The following is a 16,997-nucleotide window of genomic DNA, read 5'->3' on the forward strand; positions in this document are numbered from 1 at the left end:
CTGATGAGAATTTCTACAAGTATTTTTCAACATTTTGGGGGTTTATTAGTTAAAGGGGACATAATTTAACTCAAAAACCCTCTCCTTGGTACCAACTAATTAGAAAAAAAAAAGCGGTCAAACTTAGTATTGACGTCTTTTTCCTGGAAGTGCTTTCCACATTATTTTTTTTACCTCTTGTAACCGCTCAGGGAGTGACCTAGACAAGGAGTAACATTCTTACACAGCAGGTGAACCAGGAACTGGCTGTGAAGGACCTGCAGGTATGTGGAACAGCGCTGCTCCTGTGGCCGGAGACCCTGCACGCAGGCAGATAGAAAGCAGCAGATGCTCACATGTGTAGACAGCAACAAAACTAGAGCGTAACATTTTTAGGATCGCAGCTGAGCTCTCAGACAAGGCTTTCTGCAATGACTAATTCGACTACGGTCTACTGCGACAGTTCACCGGCTGCAGCCGCATTCGGTCCCGAAAGTAAGCAAGTTTCTCCAGATGTTACACGCTGATAAAAAAAAAAAAAAGCAGAAAAAAAAAAAGCACATCCAGTTTTCAATCTTTTTATTTATTTAAACTGTACACAGATGTAAAATACTTCAACAGCAAATCTAAGTGAAAATTGTTTGGTTTAAATTATTATGGAACAGAACCTAAAAGGAACTTTATTAAATAAACATAAAAATTGGATTTAAAGGATGCACATATTGTAATGTATTCTACAATAGTCTTTTTTTTTTTTTTCACTCTACGTTCCATGTGCGTATGGTATAGAAAAGACACTGAATAGAACAAACAGAATCCATTTTGTACCCTGAAACAATTGGTAGGCCTCGTGAGGGATTGCTCAGTATGACTACATGATATATGATGGCTTTGCCATCTCATAAAAATTATAACTAATATGTTGGCCTCTTTGGTTCCAAAATTTATGTATAATACATTTAACTGTATTCATTTTTTGCTGCTATAAAAATAACATTTTTTTCAAATGGCAGTTTTTTGACTAATCATGCAACTAAATCAGTGCAAACATTAAAAGCAATCATTCGCTTTAAAAAAGAAGCAAAAGATTTAATTTCAAGTATAAAAAAATATAAAAAAGTCATATCATAAGTCCAGTTTTGTCTAGTATGGGTCAACACTTTAAATTGCATAGCTCATGCGGCACCTGTTTACCTAGATAGTGAGCAAAGATAAGTGCACTATCAAGTACCACTTTTCAAGGCATTGAAATTTGCAAGTGCTATTATACGTGCATTCAAGCAGTTTGCAAGTGCTATGCTGTATCATTATTTTCTGATCTTTATGGCCATCCTCGACACCTCCTGGTAAGGAAATTGAAAGCACTCTCCTCTCTTCTCCTTTCCAAGACTTGTTAAAACGTTCCTCGCCTGTTATTTAAAAGCACTGCATTTTTCAGAACGTCTCCGCTCTGTTACTGTCACTCCTCTTTAGGGTTCATTGGTTTAGTCGTGGTGGCGGTTGCTTGTTTGCTCATCCCCCACGTGACGTGCTCTTGCCGAGTCCCCCGTTGAAGAACACAGGTGATTGAAACTTTGACTTTTCTTTCTCCCAACAGTGAGAGATGCCAACGGTCACCACAGTCCAGATGCGTTATCGGATCCCCTTTTCCAAGACACGGTGGGAATAGCCATCCACAGGTCGCCAGTGGGCAGTTAAAGCATCGGATCACACCAGCCCAGCTTGTGACTTCACAACGGTCGGATGTTAGAAATACAGCAGTTGCTTACGCCTCTGTCCCTTTTCTCTCTCTCTCTCTGATGGTACCACGCGATTCCTTACTGGAAGTGCTGTAGGAAGATGCGCGTATCTGTGATGTTTATATTTAGATAAATTTAAATTAAGAGGAAGTGATCACCTCCCAAGGCAGGTGTCCTGCAGCTTCCCATTAGACCTAAGAGGTGACAGTCGACTGGTTTTTTTTATTATTATTTTTTTATCTTTTTTTTTAATTTTATTTTCTAAGTTTGGTCATTTTCGACACCTGCGTGCAAGAATACGTCGTGTTCTCGCAGTCTGTGCTTTTGCCTGAGCAAAGGGAGCTCATTTCGGTGTGACTTCACCGGCAGGCGGGGAAAACAGCTGCTCAGCCGTTCACTCGTACTGGCAGGCATTTAGGTCCGTCGTCACTGGTCACTGACTTTCTGTGCTCATGTCCCTTTTCCGAGCTGCCTCATGTGTGTGTGTGTGTGTGTGTGTGTGTGTGTGTGTATGAGCGCGTGTTTGTGTGTGTGCCCACGTTTCGTGTGTGTGTGCGCACGTGTGTGTCTTTAAGATATTTCATAGCATTAACTTATAAGTGGTAGAATATATAAGTGTCCAAGATCCACAAACTGCCACTGTCCTGACACCAAAGTGAAATGATTTTTTTTTCTTTTTTCTTTTTTTTTTTTTTGTCAAACTTTTCCACAGTGACTTTCCAACACTGATGCCTGGATACACAGTGAAACTTCCTCCAACACCATCTCGTACGGGAATGTTTCTCTCTCTCTCTCTCGCCCTCTCTCTCTCTCTCTCCCCCCCAAAAAAACACACCTTAAATCAAGCACAACCACATTCTTCCACAATCATATTGGGAACGTCCCTTTTCACAATGTTGTATTCATCATCAAAGTACAGCATTGACATTGTGCTAAGTTTGGTTGGAATGCAACAGGAGTTCACGGTGCCCGGGTTCAGCCCCCGCATTCGGTACTGATTCACGACGGCGGTGTGAAAGGAGGAAGCCGACCCCGGGACGCCGGCCAAGTAGGCCGGGCAGCTCCCTTCACAGTAATTCCCATAGTAACCTGATGGTGCTATGATCCAGTCATTCCACCCAATGAGTCTAAAGTCAATGTAAAACTGTTGCCTGCAACATAGATTGGTCCTGCCATCGCACTCCAGGCCTCTTTTCCGGATCCTGTGTTTGTTATCGGCGAGGCGGGCTTGCACCACTAAAAAAGGCCGGTGGGATTCCTCCCCGGGGTCCACATAAATTGGCAGCACTGAATACTCTTCACAGCCCTCACATTGAACATCCAAGTTCAGTCTCCTTTCTCCTCTCTCAAACAGAGCCTGGATCGCCTCTGTCATGGGAAAAGTGTGCCAACCACTTCTTTTGAGATCAACTTTCTTTTCAACCACATTCCACTTGTTGCTAGTGTCCGGGTCTTGGAAATAGACTTTGACTCTTACTTTTCGCCTGCTGCCTTTCTCTAAGACATATGGAAGCAGCTTCAAGTAAAGCCACAGGCTGGCTTGAACGACAAACAAGTTCTGGTTCCCTTCATTCGAGATGAAGAAATAGAGGCGGACTCTAGATGAGGCCAGATCGTCTGCAAGATAAGGAGAGATCAGCAAGATTAAGTCAAAAAGGAAACGTTAGCTTGTGTGCCATTCGGGATTCGGGGAGAAGGCTAGAGCACAGCGGACCGAGGGAGCGGCAGCGGGGCTGTGCTGGCCAGAAGGCACGCACTGAATCAGATATCCCCAATTTGCAATCGAAACGCATTGAAAAGGGACTTCCCACAGCAACGGTCATCACCAGGCTGCAGTCGGATGTGTCAGACCCACAGACACCAGTAAGAGCTCTCCAGAATATGGGGTTTTTCCAGCCAGCCCAGCTTTAAAGACGCTACAGCAGCATCTTGAAAAGACCAGCACTCGGACTCTGCTATCTCATCGGTTTAAGAATAGTTTTAACTTTCAGCTACCCGCCGATTCTCACGGGGACAGCCCTTTCAATAACCACTGAAACGCCAATGCCAAACCAGGGATTCTCTTTCGATTTTCACATATTCTCGATGCAGTTTAACAGAGAGGATTCATGAGACGGAGGGGAAAATATTTCAGTAATGTGCCTGCTTGTCCAGCACATCAAGCTAACCCCCACTTAGTCTGGTAGAATATCTGCTACTATTAATTGTTTCGATCTCTGCCTTTTCGCCCCAAAACGACAAACTCCCATACACGGCGAGGCAAGGAAGCGGTTGCTCTCGCTGTAACGCCGTTACTGGCTGTTCTCAATACGCTTTTCAATAACACCAGAATTAAAGGAGCGAAATTATCACGGAAAAGCAAATGTCACCAAATGTCTGACATAACCCCTTATTTGTAAACAAAAGAGCCTGCTGCATCAAATGTTTCAGAAATACCAGCGGCCCCACTGCAATTTTGTACTATAGGTCCTAACCGAATTTGGCGTAGGTGATAAATGTGCGAGCTGGCCTTTACGGCAGAGATTGTAATTCTGGTCCTTGAATGAAAGCCTCCCAATCGCTATTTAAAATTATTGCTGGAAAGGCATTTTCTCATCTGCCCTTATCTGTTTTCGCTTCTTTCTGTACAGTGCCAAATGTAGATTTTTTTTTCTTCCTTCTCTTTTCCTAAGAATCTTTATTATTTTTGTCAATCTCTGAATGGGATTTTTTGCATGGTCGGTGTCTTCATTTGTTACCCTACATGCCTTTCAAATGTGCCTCCAGGGCCCATTCGGTACCTTGTAATATTTCAGGGACAAAAATTTTCACTGTGTTTCCCTATGTTTTACATAAAGTCGATTTTGGAAGTGTTACAAAAGCCAGCGATTGATTGAATACTAAATGGAAGTACGAGCCCACCCCAGATCTCCCCAGAACAGCCTATTTAAAAATAATAAACCCAAACAGGTACCCTAAGAAAGCCTTTTGCATGTTAGTAAACACACAACTTCTTTATAAACTGTGGCGACAGTGACAGAAAAAGAACAGTACGGTGTTGCTGCACCGATCCACATCACTTGTGTTGTGTGAGATTGTGTGTGCCCATAAATTTTGTATGTGAATATAACAAGCATATGTATAATGCAACAGATCCCATAGATACTGTAAATGTATATGCCTTTGGTAAGTGGGAGGGTAGATAAAGAAGATGAGTGGGCAGTATACAGGATAGAAAGAGATTTATTTTGCGGACAAATGATATCTAGATGCCACAGGAAGATAGAGAGAGAAAAAAATGAACTGAGCGATGGAGCGATGAAGGAAAGGAGAGATGGGCAGATAGACAGGAGAGAGCTAATTTGCAGAGTGACGGTGCTATGGCCAGATGTGCAAAGTTCACAAGCACAGCGGCTGCCTGGATAAACTGCTGGAATGCTACGCTGAAGGGATTCAGTGACACATAACTGCAACGGCTGGACAGGACTGAGATGGCTGGTACCATGGGGATGGATGGCACAGTTAGTAAACGGACAGATGGATGGACAGAGAGGAGACAGGCACACTTGGGAGGAGGCTGCACGCAGTGGACGAACAGACAAGGCCAACACTACAAATGAAAGCTAAATAAATGGGAAACGAATGGAAAGGGAGGACGGGCGAACGCAAGCCTCAACAGACAGATGCATGCAGTGAACCAGATGAATGTGCCGGGCAAGCAGATGAGGCAAGGGACACAAGAGATGGAGCAGGACAGGCGGAGAAGGGACAGTTGGGACACACAGGGACAGAGGCAAGCCATGGTGCAGGTGGAAGGTCCGCCAGAGGGAAGCCGGGGAGCACAGAGGCCACAGAGGGATGGAGAGAGGCAGCGAGGGGAGATGCAGGGCACAACCCAGGGGAGAAGCACAGGGACACAAGCAAGGAGGACGGGAGGGAGCTGGCAGGGCCAGGGCGAGATGGTGCGGGGCAGAGGGGAGAACGGATGAGGCGGAGGCCATGCAAGTGAGCCCGGCAGCAGGCAGGGGGACAGGCAGGGGACACAGGGGGTCAGGCAAGGAGGACAGGCAGGGGACACGGGGGGTCAAGCAAGGGCGGTCAGGAGAACTGCCAGGGGTCAGGCAGGGGGACAGAGAGGGCGGACAGGAGGGCAGGCAGGGCAAGTGGGAGGCCTGACAGGGGTCGAGCCGGGGGACTGCGAGGGGTGGCGGCAGGACGGGCAGGGAGCGCGGCAGGGCAGGGGCCCGGGGCCGGCCCGGGCAGGGGCGAGCGGGCGGCGGGGGGCGCGGGGCCGGGCGGCGCCCACCTGTCTCGGCGAAGCTGATGATCTCGGAGACGGGGTCGTGGGCCGGGGGCCCGGCGCTCGCCTGCCCGTCCAGGCTGGGGATCTCCACGCGTCCGTCCTCCCGCACCTTGCCGGCGTGCAGCTTGCGCAGCGCCGTGACCATGGCCGCCTTGGGCACGGCGTGCGTGATGTTGGGCCGGTCCCGCATCTGCAGCCGGCTCAGGATGTGCCTCTTCACCGCCTCCAGGAAATCCCCGTCCACCTTGCCCGGCTCCTCGGGCCGCCGGAAGCCGCAGGAGGTGCATGTGTCCTGCGGGGAGCCGCCGGCGGGGGCCGGCGGGGTCGGGGTGGCCGCGGCGCCCAGCAGGAGCAGCCCGCAGGCCAGCAGCGCGGCCAGCACCCCCCGGCGAGCCGCCCCGTCCATGGCGGAGGAGCGGGGGGCCGAGCTGGGGGCCGCCCCGAAGCGCCGCAGGGAGCCCGTCTGCAGGCAGCGCCGCTCGGTGCGCTCCGCGGAGCGGAGGGGGCGGTGGCAGCCAAGCTGGGGGGCCGCAACCGCTCCGCGCAAGGGGGGGAGCCGCGGCGGAGGGAGGGGGGCGCCCGGGGAAGCGGCGTGTGCCGCCGGGGAAGGCGGGGGGGGTGGGGGGGTGGGGGGGTGGGGGAGGCTGCACGCGCAGGCACCGAGGGCGAAGTTGGGGGGTGGAGGGGTGGGGGGGGGAACGGGGAGGGGGGCAGCAGGCTTGGCGTGCACGGAGAGCCCGGCTCCACGGGGGAGGGGGACGGCAGCAGGTGAGGGGGTGGCTGCGGAGCCCGGGGAGGGGGAGCCGGAGGTGCGAGGGGAGCCGAGGAGCAGGGGGAGGAGGCGGCGGACGCGCTGCCCCGGTGCCCCGTGGCGCTTCAGAGGGGCATCCCCGGGCGCAGCCGGTCCTGGTCCATCGCTCGCTTCGGCAGGTCCTGGCGGGCCGCGGAGAGGAGCTCCTTAGTCCAGCGTCATTGAGGGGGGTCAGGGGAGATAAACGAAGCAGATTTATATACAATCCAATTTATAGCCTGGAAGGAGGGGGGGTGGGGGGTGTGGGGGGGTGGGGGGGAGAAATGCCACTTGTACCCCCCCGCCCACTCCGCCCCCGCAAGACAACAATCCACAGGCCGTGGGTGCAGGTCTCTCAGCAGGTCGGCTCCGCGCCGCGCCGCTCGGTTGTCCCCCCTTCAGCGCCCGCCGCTTCTCAACGTGCCATCAAAGTTGACCCGGAGCATAGCTGGGGAGGGGGCCGGGGGCGGCGGGGAGGGGGTGCGCGGCTGGCAGCTCCACAGTTGCGAGTCTTCTCCCCCCACCGCCCCGCTTATTATTAGCGAGATGCTTTTATTTTCAAAAGCAGCCCCGCGGAGGGTCCGGAGTCCGGCGAGGATGATGCTGCGGCGGCGCCCGGCGCGGCCCCCCCCCGCCGCGGGCAGCGGCACCGCACGCTGCGCGGCCGCGGAGCGGAGCGGGGAATCGGCGCGATCCCGGCGATCCCAGGAGAAGCTGCACGGATCCACTCGGTCGGACCAGCTCTTCGGCTCGCTCCCTCGCTCGCTCTTTTTAAACAATATCTCCCTTGTTGGTGGTTTGGGTTTTATTATTATTATTGTTATTATTATTTTAAGTGTGATTTTTGTTGTTGTTGTTGCTGCTGCAGCTCCAGTTAATCTGTCTCTCCCTCTCTCTCCTTTCTCTCTCTCCGCGTCTTTTTGATCTTTCGCTCGCCTTGTGCTGGCTTGAACGCTGTGTTTTGTTTTGTTTTGTTTTTTTTTAACGCGTCTGATGTTCTCTCTCGGATCTGCAGTGGAAGGTCTCGGGGAAGCGGCTCGCTCCTCGCTTATCTTCCTCTGATCTCCTCCTGCTAATTTTCCCCCCCTGCAAAATCACGACATTGTGGCACTTTCTACTGAAACTTTTATACAGGAGTTAAAACCACGTGGGAACTCCAACCTATAACAGAGACGCCATGGGTTCCTCACTATTTAGGAGATTAAGTTAAGTCTTTTGCCCCCTGGGCTATTACAGTAACTTCCTGATGTGGAAATATTAACTATGCTGTTTCTTTAACTCCCCCCCCCACCCCCACCCCGTCCCCTCCCTCCCTCCCGGTTCCTGCAAACACACCCACGGCACACCGACCCGCGTCCCCCGTCCCGTCCCCCGGCAGGACGGACGCATCCCGAGCGGCAGCAGCCCCGCTGTGTCGTGTCCCCCCTCCAAGTCCCCCCCCCCCCTCCTCGTTGTTCCTTGCCTTTTAAGCACTTGAAAGAAAGTCATTAGAAAGTTTACCGTCGGGTTGGCTTTTGCGACGGGGCGGGTTTTTGTTTGTTTGTTTGTTTGTTTGAATGGGGCGGGTGGCGGGAGTTGTGTGCGTGTGCGCGCGTTTTCCGTGGGGCAGGAGGGACGCGGAGCCGGGGATGGGGCGGGGGGGGGCGGCTCGGTGCGGAGGGGAGATAACGGGAAATCCGCGCTCCCGTAGACGCGGTGGGGCAGCAGCTCACCTGCGCGGTGCCCCCCGGCCCCGGGGATGGGGGGGGGGGGGGGGCCGAGCGGACGTTCGTCCGCTCGGCCCCCCCCCCCCCATCCCCGGGGCCGGGGGGCACCGCGCAGGTGAGCCGCGGTGGCTTGCGCGTTCCTCCGCGCTGCTCCGCGGCCGCTGCGCGCCGCCGCCGCGGGGAAGCCTGAGCAGAGGGCGCCCCCTCTGGGCCGCCCAGGGAAACGGGCGGCGTGTTGCCGGGGGGGGGGGGGGGGGGGATGTGCGTGTCACCGGGGAAGCGGTGATGCTCAGTACTGGGGGACAGTCGGGAGCTGAGCATCCCTGCAGGGGACGGGGCTGCCGGCTGCGCTAACTACGTCTTCTATTTATTAATATTTTTTTTTTCCTTTTAATAAAGAAAATTCTCCCTCCAAGAATGAAAGCAAATCTCAAGACCTTCCTCTTTTTTTTTTTTTCACTGCGCCGAATGCTGGTTTTCAAGGGGCAGAAGCAGGACGCCCAGCTTCTGTGCACAGAGCCTTCTGTGCATTTCGGTTTTTAAAAGAAGAATAAAACTTCTTATATATTCCTGGACTGCACACACACGTGAGCTCTGTTAGTTGTCACTAATACAAGCAACACAGGAGCGGAAAGAGGGTCAACTGGAGGATCAGCTCATCGCTGCGATTTAAGAATGAAAGGGACAAACGCTGTTCTCATCATAAATATTTTCCTTCTTGTTCTGTGCTGCAAAAGGAAAGACGCTTAATGCCGTGCTTCAAAATCACATTGCAGTCCCAATCTGTTTGTTCCTCTTGGTTTTAATATAAACACGGTCTAATTGCATATACAGCATTGTAAATCAAATCCTCAGTATCACTGGAGCTACCCTGATAGGAGATCAGCATTAGATAGAGTATTTCCTCCCTGCCAGTAACAGCTTTTGAATGGAAAGACTGGAATGTAAAAAAAGAAATAATGCTAAAAATCCAATCACTCTGACATCCTGTGAGCTAATAAGAGCACGTGAATGCAACAAGCTTAGTACTTCACAGTAATTAATTTGACAGCAAAGAGCTAACAAGAAAACAACAGGCAGAGCAGTGATGACTGGTTCACAGAGGTCACTGTCAAACAAAAAATAGGTGCAAACACAGTCCCTCTCGCTTTGAAAACAACTATTTCATTGCCCCAGTGAGAATGAAATGCCAAAAGGGAAAATATTGTGTCTTTGGTGCGGATGACAAACCCGGGAAGGTATTTCTAGTAGTAAAACAAGGTAGAGGTTTTCCTTTTTACATACAGTGATTTTTAATCATCGCTGTTACTCACTGCAGTGGCATGTTTTGGCTTCTTTTTTTTTTTTCCCCCCTCTTTCTTTGGGTTAGCCAAAGCCATTTTGCATATTCAAATATTGGGAAGACTTATCTTCTCTAGCAATAACTACAAACTAATACACTAATAACCTCTACTGTTATTTAAAATGTGTCCAACAGCATTCTAGAGGCAGCTCTCACAATGGACTTTCTCTGGCTTCCTCCTAGAGAGGAACTTAATCAAACCTCAGATGCTTTCGGGCAGAAGAGCCTACAGGGAGAGCAAACAGGGTTAAGAGAACGAAATGTGCCGTTTGATTTGTAATCTCGCTCAGGGAGCACGGCCTATTGACTGAGCCATAAAGCTCGGTTAATTTTAAGATCTCCTCAGCTTTCAGTCCTTTTCCCTTGGGCACAAACTTGTTGCTTACACATAGTGGCTGAACTATCAGGGGAAGGGTGGCTTCGCACTCCCCCCCCACCGCGCCGCCCTCCTCCCCTCCTCCCCTCTATTCTATTTGTTCTGAGCTCATCTGTGTGAGGATACATTTTCACACACACCTTCTCAAACCGGCTGCTATTCATCTGATTCAGGGTCACACTTTTCCATACATTAAATGCAGGGGAAAACTGGGAAGGAAATGGCTGGGATTTGTGCTTAATGGGCAAGCGCACAGTTAGCCCGGGAGCCCCGCTGTGAGAAGGTACGGTATCGGACGGTATTTTCTGTAGAAACATCAAGTGTCATGACTGGCATCTGATGCTTATTAAAGCTACTAGTATAATGAAATTAGTATAAACTGAGATCCTCAGCCAGAATCAACTGGCTTGTTTTCGAGGCATCAAACGGCTACAACTCTTCCTCTATAACCTAGATATCTGCTTATGCACATTTATCTCAGGGGGGCGGCAGATGCCCAAGTCACACTTTTGGAGAGGCCAGTCAGCGCAGCCCTGCGCCGTCCTGAGCCGGGGGGAAGCTCCAGAAACCGTGCAGACAGCGATGGCACGAGGCAGCTCCCTCACCTTTCTGTGCTTCCATGACACCCTCAGTGGGACCATAACAATTTACACTAGCAAAGGATCGGGCCCCTCACACATTGCTCTTAAACCATTAATAATATCTATTAGGTAACCTTACTAATCCCTTTGAGGAAGGATTTTCTTTACTGTACCGATGGCTGAACTGCATAGAGCTTCATATATAAGAGGCCTGGTTTGCACTAGAAATGCTTATCCTTTGATAACCAGCAAATACAAGTTCTACTAGCACAAGCATCTTTTTCTGCAAGCATTTCCCAAATAAAATAGGCTATACTGGCAAAAGCACTTTTTTTTTTTTTTTTTGCTCATATAGCTGCATCTATATGGGGGATTTTTGCACGTAGTGAAACGCAATCTGTTTTAAATGGCACTTCAGAAGAGCATTGCCATCCTGCAGAAGTTTCAAGGCTAGACCTTGAAGTATAAACTTCTGCCTTGTATCTGCAAGCGCTCTTCACAAGGTAGCCATTGTCATCTTGCTGGAAATACAGAGAAACTGAGACGCGCGGTTACAGGGGCAGGCTGGGAGCACTGTGCTCTATCTGGAATTTGTATCCACGCCATTCTTTTGCCTCAGACGGAATTATGTATCCGTAATCAGACTGATTCCTCACTATGCATGAATACTTTTTAAACAACTGCAACAAAAGCAGAGGATGTTTCAAAAGCACCGTAAATCTGCAGAAGGAAAAGTCCTATTGAAAATCAAGTAGGTAAATGCTGTTTTGAGAGACCTGGACATTTTCTGAACTGGCAAAAGTAGACCTAACTCATGAAAAAATAAACCCACTAAGAGGTTAATCTGGCTCCTTTGCTTGTGCCCATGCTTCTTTAACTGAAAACTGCCTGTTAACAGATATTTGCTCTCTCTCGAAAAAAAGGGTCCTATTGTGAACACCACTTGGAACAAGGGGCTATATCAGGCAGAAACAAAGTACCTGACCAAACTGGGAACTCCTCATCTAAAGCAGGTACAACTGAGAATCTGGAAGATGAGCCACAGAGAAATAAAATAGAGCCCTCAACAGGTTTTGAAGAGCACCTATTGAATGCCAGCTCCTCGCACCAGTGTCAGGGAGGATGGGGACATGGGGCAGGCGGCAGTGCAGGGCTGCAGGGATCATACTCACAGCCTCAGCCTCCCATTCCCACTGCACCTGCTTTAATGTGGCTGTAGTCCCGCTCCCTCCAGCTCAGCTACCTGCTGGTGCCTCCCGGGCAGCATGTTGGTCGATCGGTCCTCTTCAATGGCCCCTTTGCGCTCCGTGAAGGTTTGCATCCAAGCTCCCAGATTCGCTGTAGGGAACAAAGCGCAGGTGGATCTCGTGCACCATCATGAAGCAATGCAGTCAGGTACCTCGCCTCAGGCAGGTCTCCGCACAAAGCAGCATGCGTGCCCTTTGGCAAAGGGACTGAGTTCAGGGATCTGCTTCAATTTCCAACGTAAAGGGACCGAACACCGTCGGGCGGATACCCCATGTGATATTCAAAAGCTATCCCCTGCTTGGTGACAGCCCAGAAGTGCTCTTGTTTTCCTCGCACAGTCTGTCCTCTGCAGTCCAAAGCTGTAGCCTTATAACCAGGCGGTGACTTCCTCTGAAGTTGCTTGTATTGACCTAAATAGGTTGGGGCGGGTGAGGACACACAGACAACATGAAAAAGCTGTGCTGGTTGCCCAACAAAGAAGTGTCTGCTTTGTGGTGAGCACTTTTAACATATAAGCACTTTTAACATACTGTTAAAGAACATGATTTTCATGTTTGTTTAAGTTCACACCAAAAGCCTTGCAAAGTAGCAAAGTGAGTAAAAATAAAATCTGCATTTAAGTGGTAAACAAAATAGTTAAAACTTGACTTCTCGTAATTTGAACTCTACTTACTGAGACAACGCATTTCAAAGTCGACTGGTGCAATTCTTCTATGCATCCAGCTGTGACTGACACATCTAATAGATCAGGAAAATGAACAGTAGGATGCAGCAACTTTAAAATCATCTCTCATGAGAAAATCAGTGATTATAAGGGGGCGGTGACAAGATGGAGAGGTTTCCCCCCAGTTTTAAATGGAGCTCAGAAGCAAAAAATCACAGGTACCTTTGCAATGCCATGGGAGAAATGGGATGCAGAAGCTCAAGTCATCTCATGATGGACAACCAGTAGCACCTGACAAGTACCTGAACATAAGCTACCTTCTCTTTTCTACAAGCAAGCAGCACAGTGTAGAAGCAGCGTCTACACCCACTGCCTGTGGGACAGGCTGCAGCCAGACGACCTGTGCTTAGGCCTGAATTTCTTCCTCTTTACCCCATTTTCACCAGCTGTAAGTTGAGGATGACGGCATTCAACCCTCTGTAAACTGCTTTGAAATTAAGTGGAGAAAAACAGCGTACAGGAATTCATCCTCTTCATGGAGCTCGACACTAACCGCACGGCCCTGGTGCTGTATGTCAAAAGTTGTTTTCGGTCTCTTCATACTTAATTGTCCAGTTTTGTTTCCATGAGTCTTTTGATATCTCAAACCAAAACTGTTGACTGTTTGCACAAGAACATCAGAGTGCGTTTTTAAAGATGATTGCGATATGGTTGACTGATTCACTCACTGCTGGGGCCAGGAGCAAGGGGCTCCTGTAACAGCACCAGAGTCCCCCAGTTCAAGCAAGGAGGATCTTCCACTGGGGCAGAGCAGTAGCATTGCCACAGCTAGTGGAGCTCCGTCGATGTATCCCAGCTGAGAGATGGCCCACACGACTTACAGTCATTTGCCCAGTGCTATTTAGCCATTGAAGGCCTCTAGCAAGCACATTCAGGATGTCTCACCACCCACGTTTGCTATGTTGACATCAGCTACACACAAGGTCGTCTGCTACCACATGCTGCTGATATTCCAGTGTTACTAGATTACATGAGAGGGTTATTAACAAAAAATTTGGGATTGCCTTCTGCCCTGCTCAGTATTAATCATTTAAGTCATTGCTGGCTGTCGCCTCATGAATGGCTTGAACGTGCCATAGGATTAAACCAAAAAGGACTGCAAACTCTATACAACTTGGGTGCTGACCCAATGCTGCCATTTCTTCCTAAAAACCTGAAAAAGCACATACACCGTGACAGCTCAGGCTGCCCCCTTGACTGAGATGTCCCCTCAAAAGGGTTTTAAGATTATGGAAATTTTTCACTCCCTGGGTTACAAGCTGTTCATATTGTTCTGTTATCTCCCTGCCATGATCTCCTCAGAAGCGGGGCAGCTTATTAACACAGAATAACCTTAAAACTTCCCCACAACTCTTTGCTGTTTCTGAGTAATAGTCTCGCCCCCCAACATTTATTGCTGTGGTTTAGATCCTTACCAAGAGCATTATTAAGAATAAATCATAGTATGTGGAAATATTACTGTGAAATACACTGGTACTATTGTACAAGGATAAGAAAACAAACCACCGCTCCGGAGACAGCAGGAACAGGAGCACATGGATCATATTAAGCAGACTTGGGTCTACCAAACCTACACAGGTACCGGAGTGTTAGGAGGGTGCAGAGCTACAACAGGAAAGCGCGTTGTTCTCAGGTTTTTTGCTTAAAAGATGAGAGACAGGGCCTAGGGGAGGGGAATGCATGAAAAAGAAAAGGATGAACTTTTTTTTTTTTTTTGGCTACTCCAGATGGGGTTTTCCTCTGTTTAAATGCTGAAGGACAGAAAGATTTTAAATTAAAATCTTAATAAATATAGCCCTGAGGCTAGTAACATTATTACATCCAAGATGATTACAGCAACCAAGCCACAAAAGAAATATATATATATATATGTATTTATTTGAAGCATAATAAGCCTCAGTATTTAGTTAGAAGAAGGCTAGGCAGCTAACTGACTTCCAAACTAGTGAATTTTCCATTCCGCTCTGCTGAAAGGATAAACCAACATGGCACGTAATTTGCAGAGCTTGGTTTAATTTCTGTACAAGATAGCATTATTACTGCTTATACTTTATATATACACGTATAAAAATTACAGTTGCTCAGATCACGCGCATGAAAGTTGGCAGGAAAGAACCCCAAGTTTGCAATATGCTGTAGCAGGTATGGATAATTAGTGAGCTTCATTGTGAAAGAACACTCTAGGTCCCCCGGCTTGCTTGAGTTACGCATGCTCTCCTTGAGACATTTGCCTGTTTCAGTTGATCCTACTCTGATGACAAGGTACTGCACTTTACTTGTTTGTGTAGAGTTGTTTTTGGTGGTTTTTTTCTTTAATTATGGGAATATTTTAATAAAGGATACAGGGAAAATGCAAGGATACAAAGAAAAGGATACAAGCTGATAAAGATGATTAAATCATAGAGCAACTGCGGAGTGGGTCATGAAGTGTTATAATCCCCAACTCCCCTCTGCTTTCTGCCTCAATGTGTTAATGCATCACACTTTAGTACAGTGACACTTTCAGCCCTAGGTGGAAATTCACACATGATGAAGAGGTGGAGGAGGATTTCCAGATGGTCAGACCTCAGGGAGTGCGAAAAGGTGGGGGGAGGAAGGGAGAAACTGCTGAAGGGAATCGGACTTTGGTCACATCAGTAATTTCCAGCTGAAAATGGAATATTAAAAAAAAACAAACCCAAAACCAAAAAACAAGCACCAATGATCCCATACCAGAGCCAGGTGCATTCAGGTTTGGATGTTATGCGTGATAAATCCTTACCATCGCCGGTTATGAAAGATCCCTTGGAAATATTGGTTTATTTGTGTGCAACAGTGAAAGGTGCGAGCTTCATTCCCTTGGCCAAATTTCAGCATGGGTACTAAAGCATCCCGACGCAGACCCAATTAGTTGTTTTATTCTCCACAGCTTGTCTTTACTAGAGGTTATTGTAAAGTGGTACTTGCCCTGAATCACGCATGAATTTTCCCTCCAGCAGAGGCCGTATTTGGCTGCTGCACATCCTTTGGGACCCTCTTCTGCAGGGCCACCTCTCCAAGAGCAGCGAAGGGCACTGAGACAGAGAAAATGCAAGGCTTGCAGCCAGTTGGTCCCCTCACACCCCAAAACAGGCCCCACTTTCCCTTTAGGGGAGCATAAGGCAGCAGCTGCTATCACACAGCTGGACTCCTCTAAGACGGCCTCATTTACTGTGGCCTTTTGGGGGGAATGGGAAGGTAGTCATGGTCCAGAGTTCAAGGGGTCTGGTCCTTCAGGGTGAGAGGTGCTACGGCTGTATAAAGAATTAGCAATAGATGGTATTTTGTACAGCCACAGCTCTTGCCAGATGTCACGCTTAGGGGAAATTTGACATAATCAATTATTTAGGCATAACAGTACCCCTATATGTGTGTGCGGGGAAGATACTCCGCTCGTGACATAAATAGCAAGCATTAGGTACGATGGCTCACACTGCATTTCTGAGGGCTCTTGCTTCATTTTCTTAGGTGTCCCTTGGGTCAGAGCATTTCCCCTACCACAAAATGGACACTAGAGATGCCAATGGTGTGTAGTCACAATAGAAAGGAATATTTTGTTTAATATCACCAGGATGATTGTTATTTACCTGTATTTCCTGGATGGCAACGAAGTAAATTGACCGCAGCATGATGAACTACTTGGACAAATATCACAAGAAATGAGTTTCCACTTTGGGGAAATGTTTATGTCCACTCCCTGTCACTCCCAGTACAAACCATGTTGTGCACACAGGTCAAGAAAAAGCCCAAGGAGACAGAAGACATGGCTTTGCCTTATTCAATTTCTTCTAGTGCAACTTCAAATCCGTGATTTTAACTGCTGCTGAATTCCTCCTCACATTAATTGACTTTATATGTTAAAATCACTTATGTCATAGAAAAACGCAGAGCAACTTTGGGCATCTGATGTGGTAGTGACTCCCACGATGATCTATTCAAGATGTCCAGGTGCCTATCGCTAGCTTTAGTGGCAAACCAAAAGCCTTATAAAGCCTGCAGCATCCATCTCTGACTTCAATCCTTTACAATGCCTAGATGAACATCTCTTTCTTCCCTAAAGACTCAGTGCAGCAGGTGTTTTCAGTCTGCCCACCTTCCAGATCAGGTGTCCAAAAACACAGCAATAAATATAATTTTTTTTTCTTCCCTTTTTCTAAAAGAGCTCAAGGTGGGTGGAGGGGATGGGCATAGGCTTTTTTTATTCGTACCTTA

At 48.6% G+C, this 16,997-nt stretch overlaps 1 protein-coding gene across 1 annotated transcript; it reads right to left on the minus strand.

Annotated features, from left to right (window-relative positions):
* Positions 1–604: 604 nt before the first annotated feature.
* On the minus strand, positions 605–7,360 carry INHBB (inhibin subunit beta B). Its single transcript, XM_063342167.1, has 2 exons — positions 6,004–7,360; positions 605–3,335 (listed from the first exon to the last, which is right to left on the minus strand). Exons 1-2 carry the CDS (start codon positions 6,404–6,406, stop codon positions 2,560–2,562), a joined length of 1,179 nt encoding a protein of 392 aa, XP_063198237.1. The 5' UTR covers positions 6,407–7,360; the 3' UTR covers positions 605–2,559.
* Positions 7,361–16,997: the final 9,637 nt, after the last annotated feature.

Source organism: Chroicocephalus ridibundus, chromosome 7 (genome assembly GCF_963924245.1).
Source record: "Chroicocephalus ridibundus chromosome 7, bChrRid1.1, whole genome shotgun sequence".
Lineage (NCBI taxonomy): Eukaryota > Metazoa > Chordata > Aves > Charadriiformes > Laridae > Chroicocephalus > Chroicocephalus ridibundus.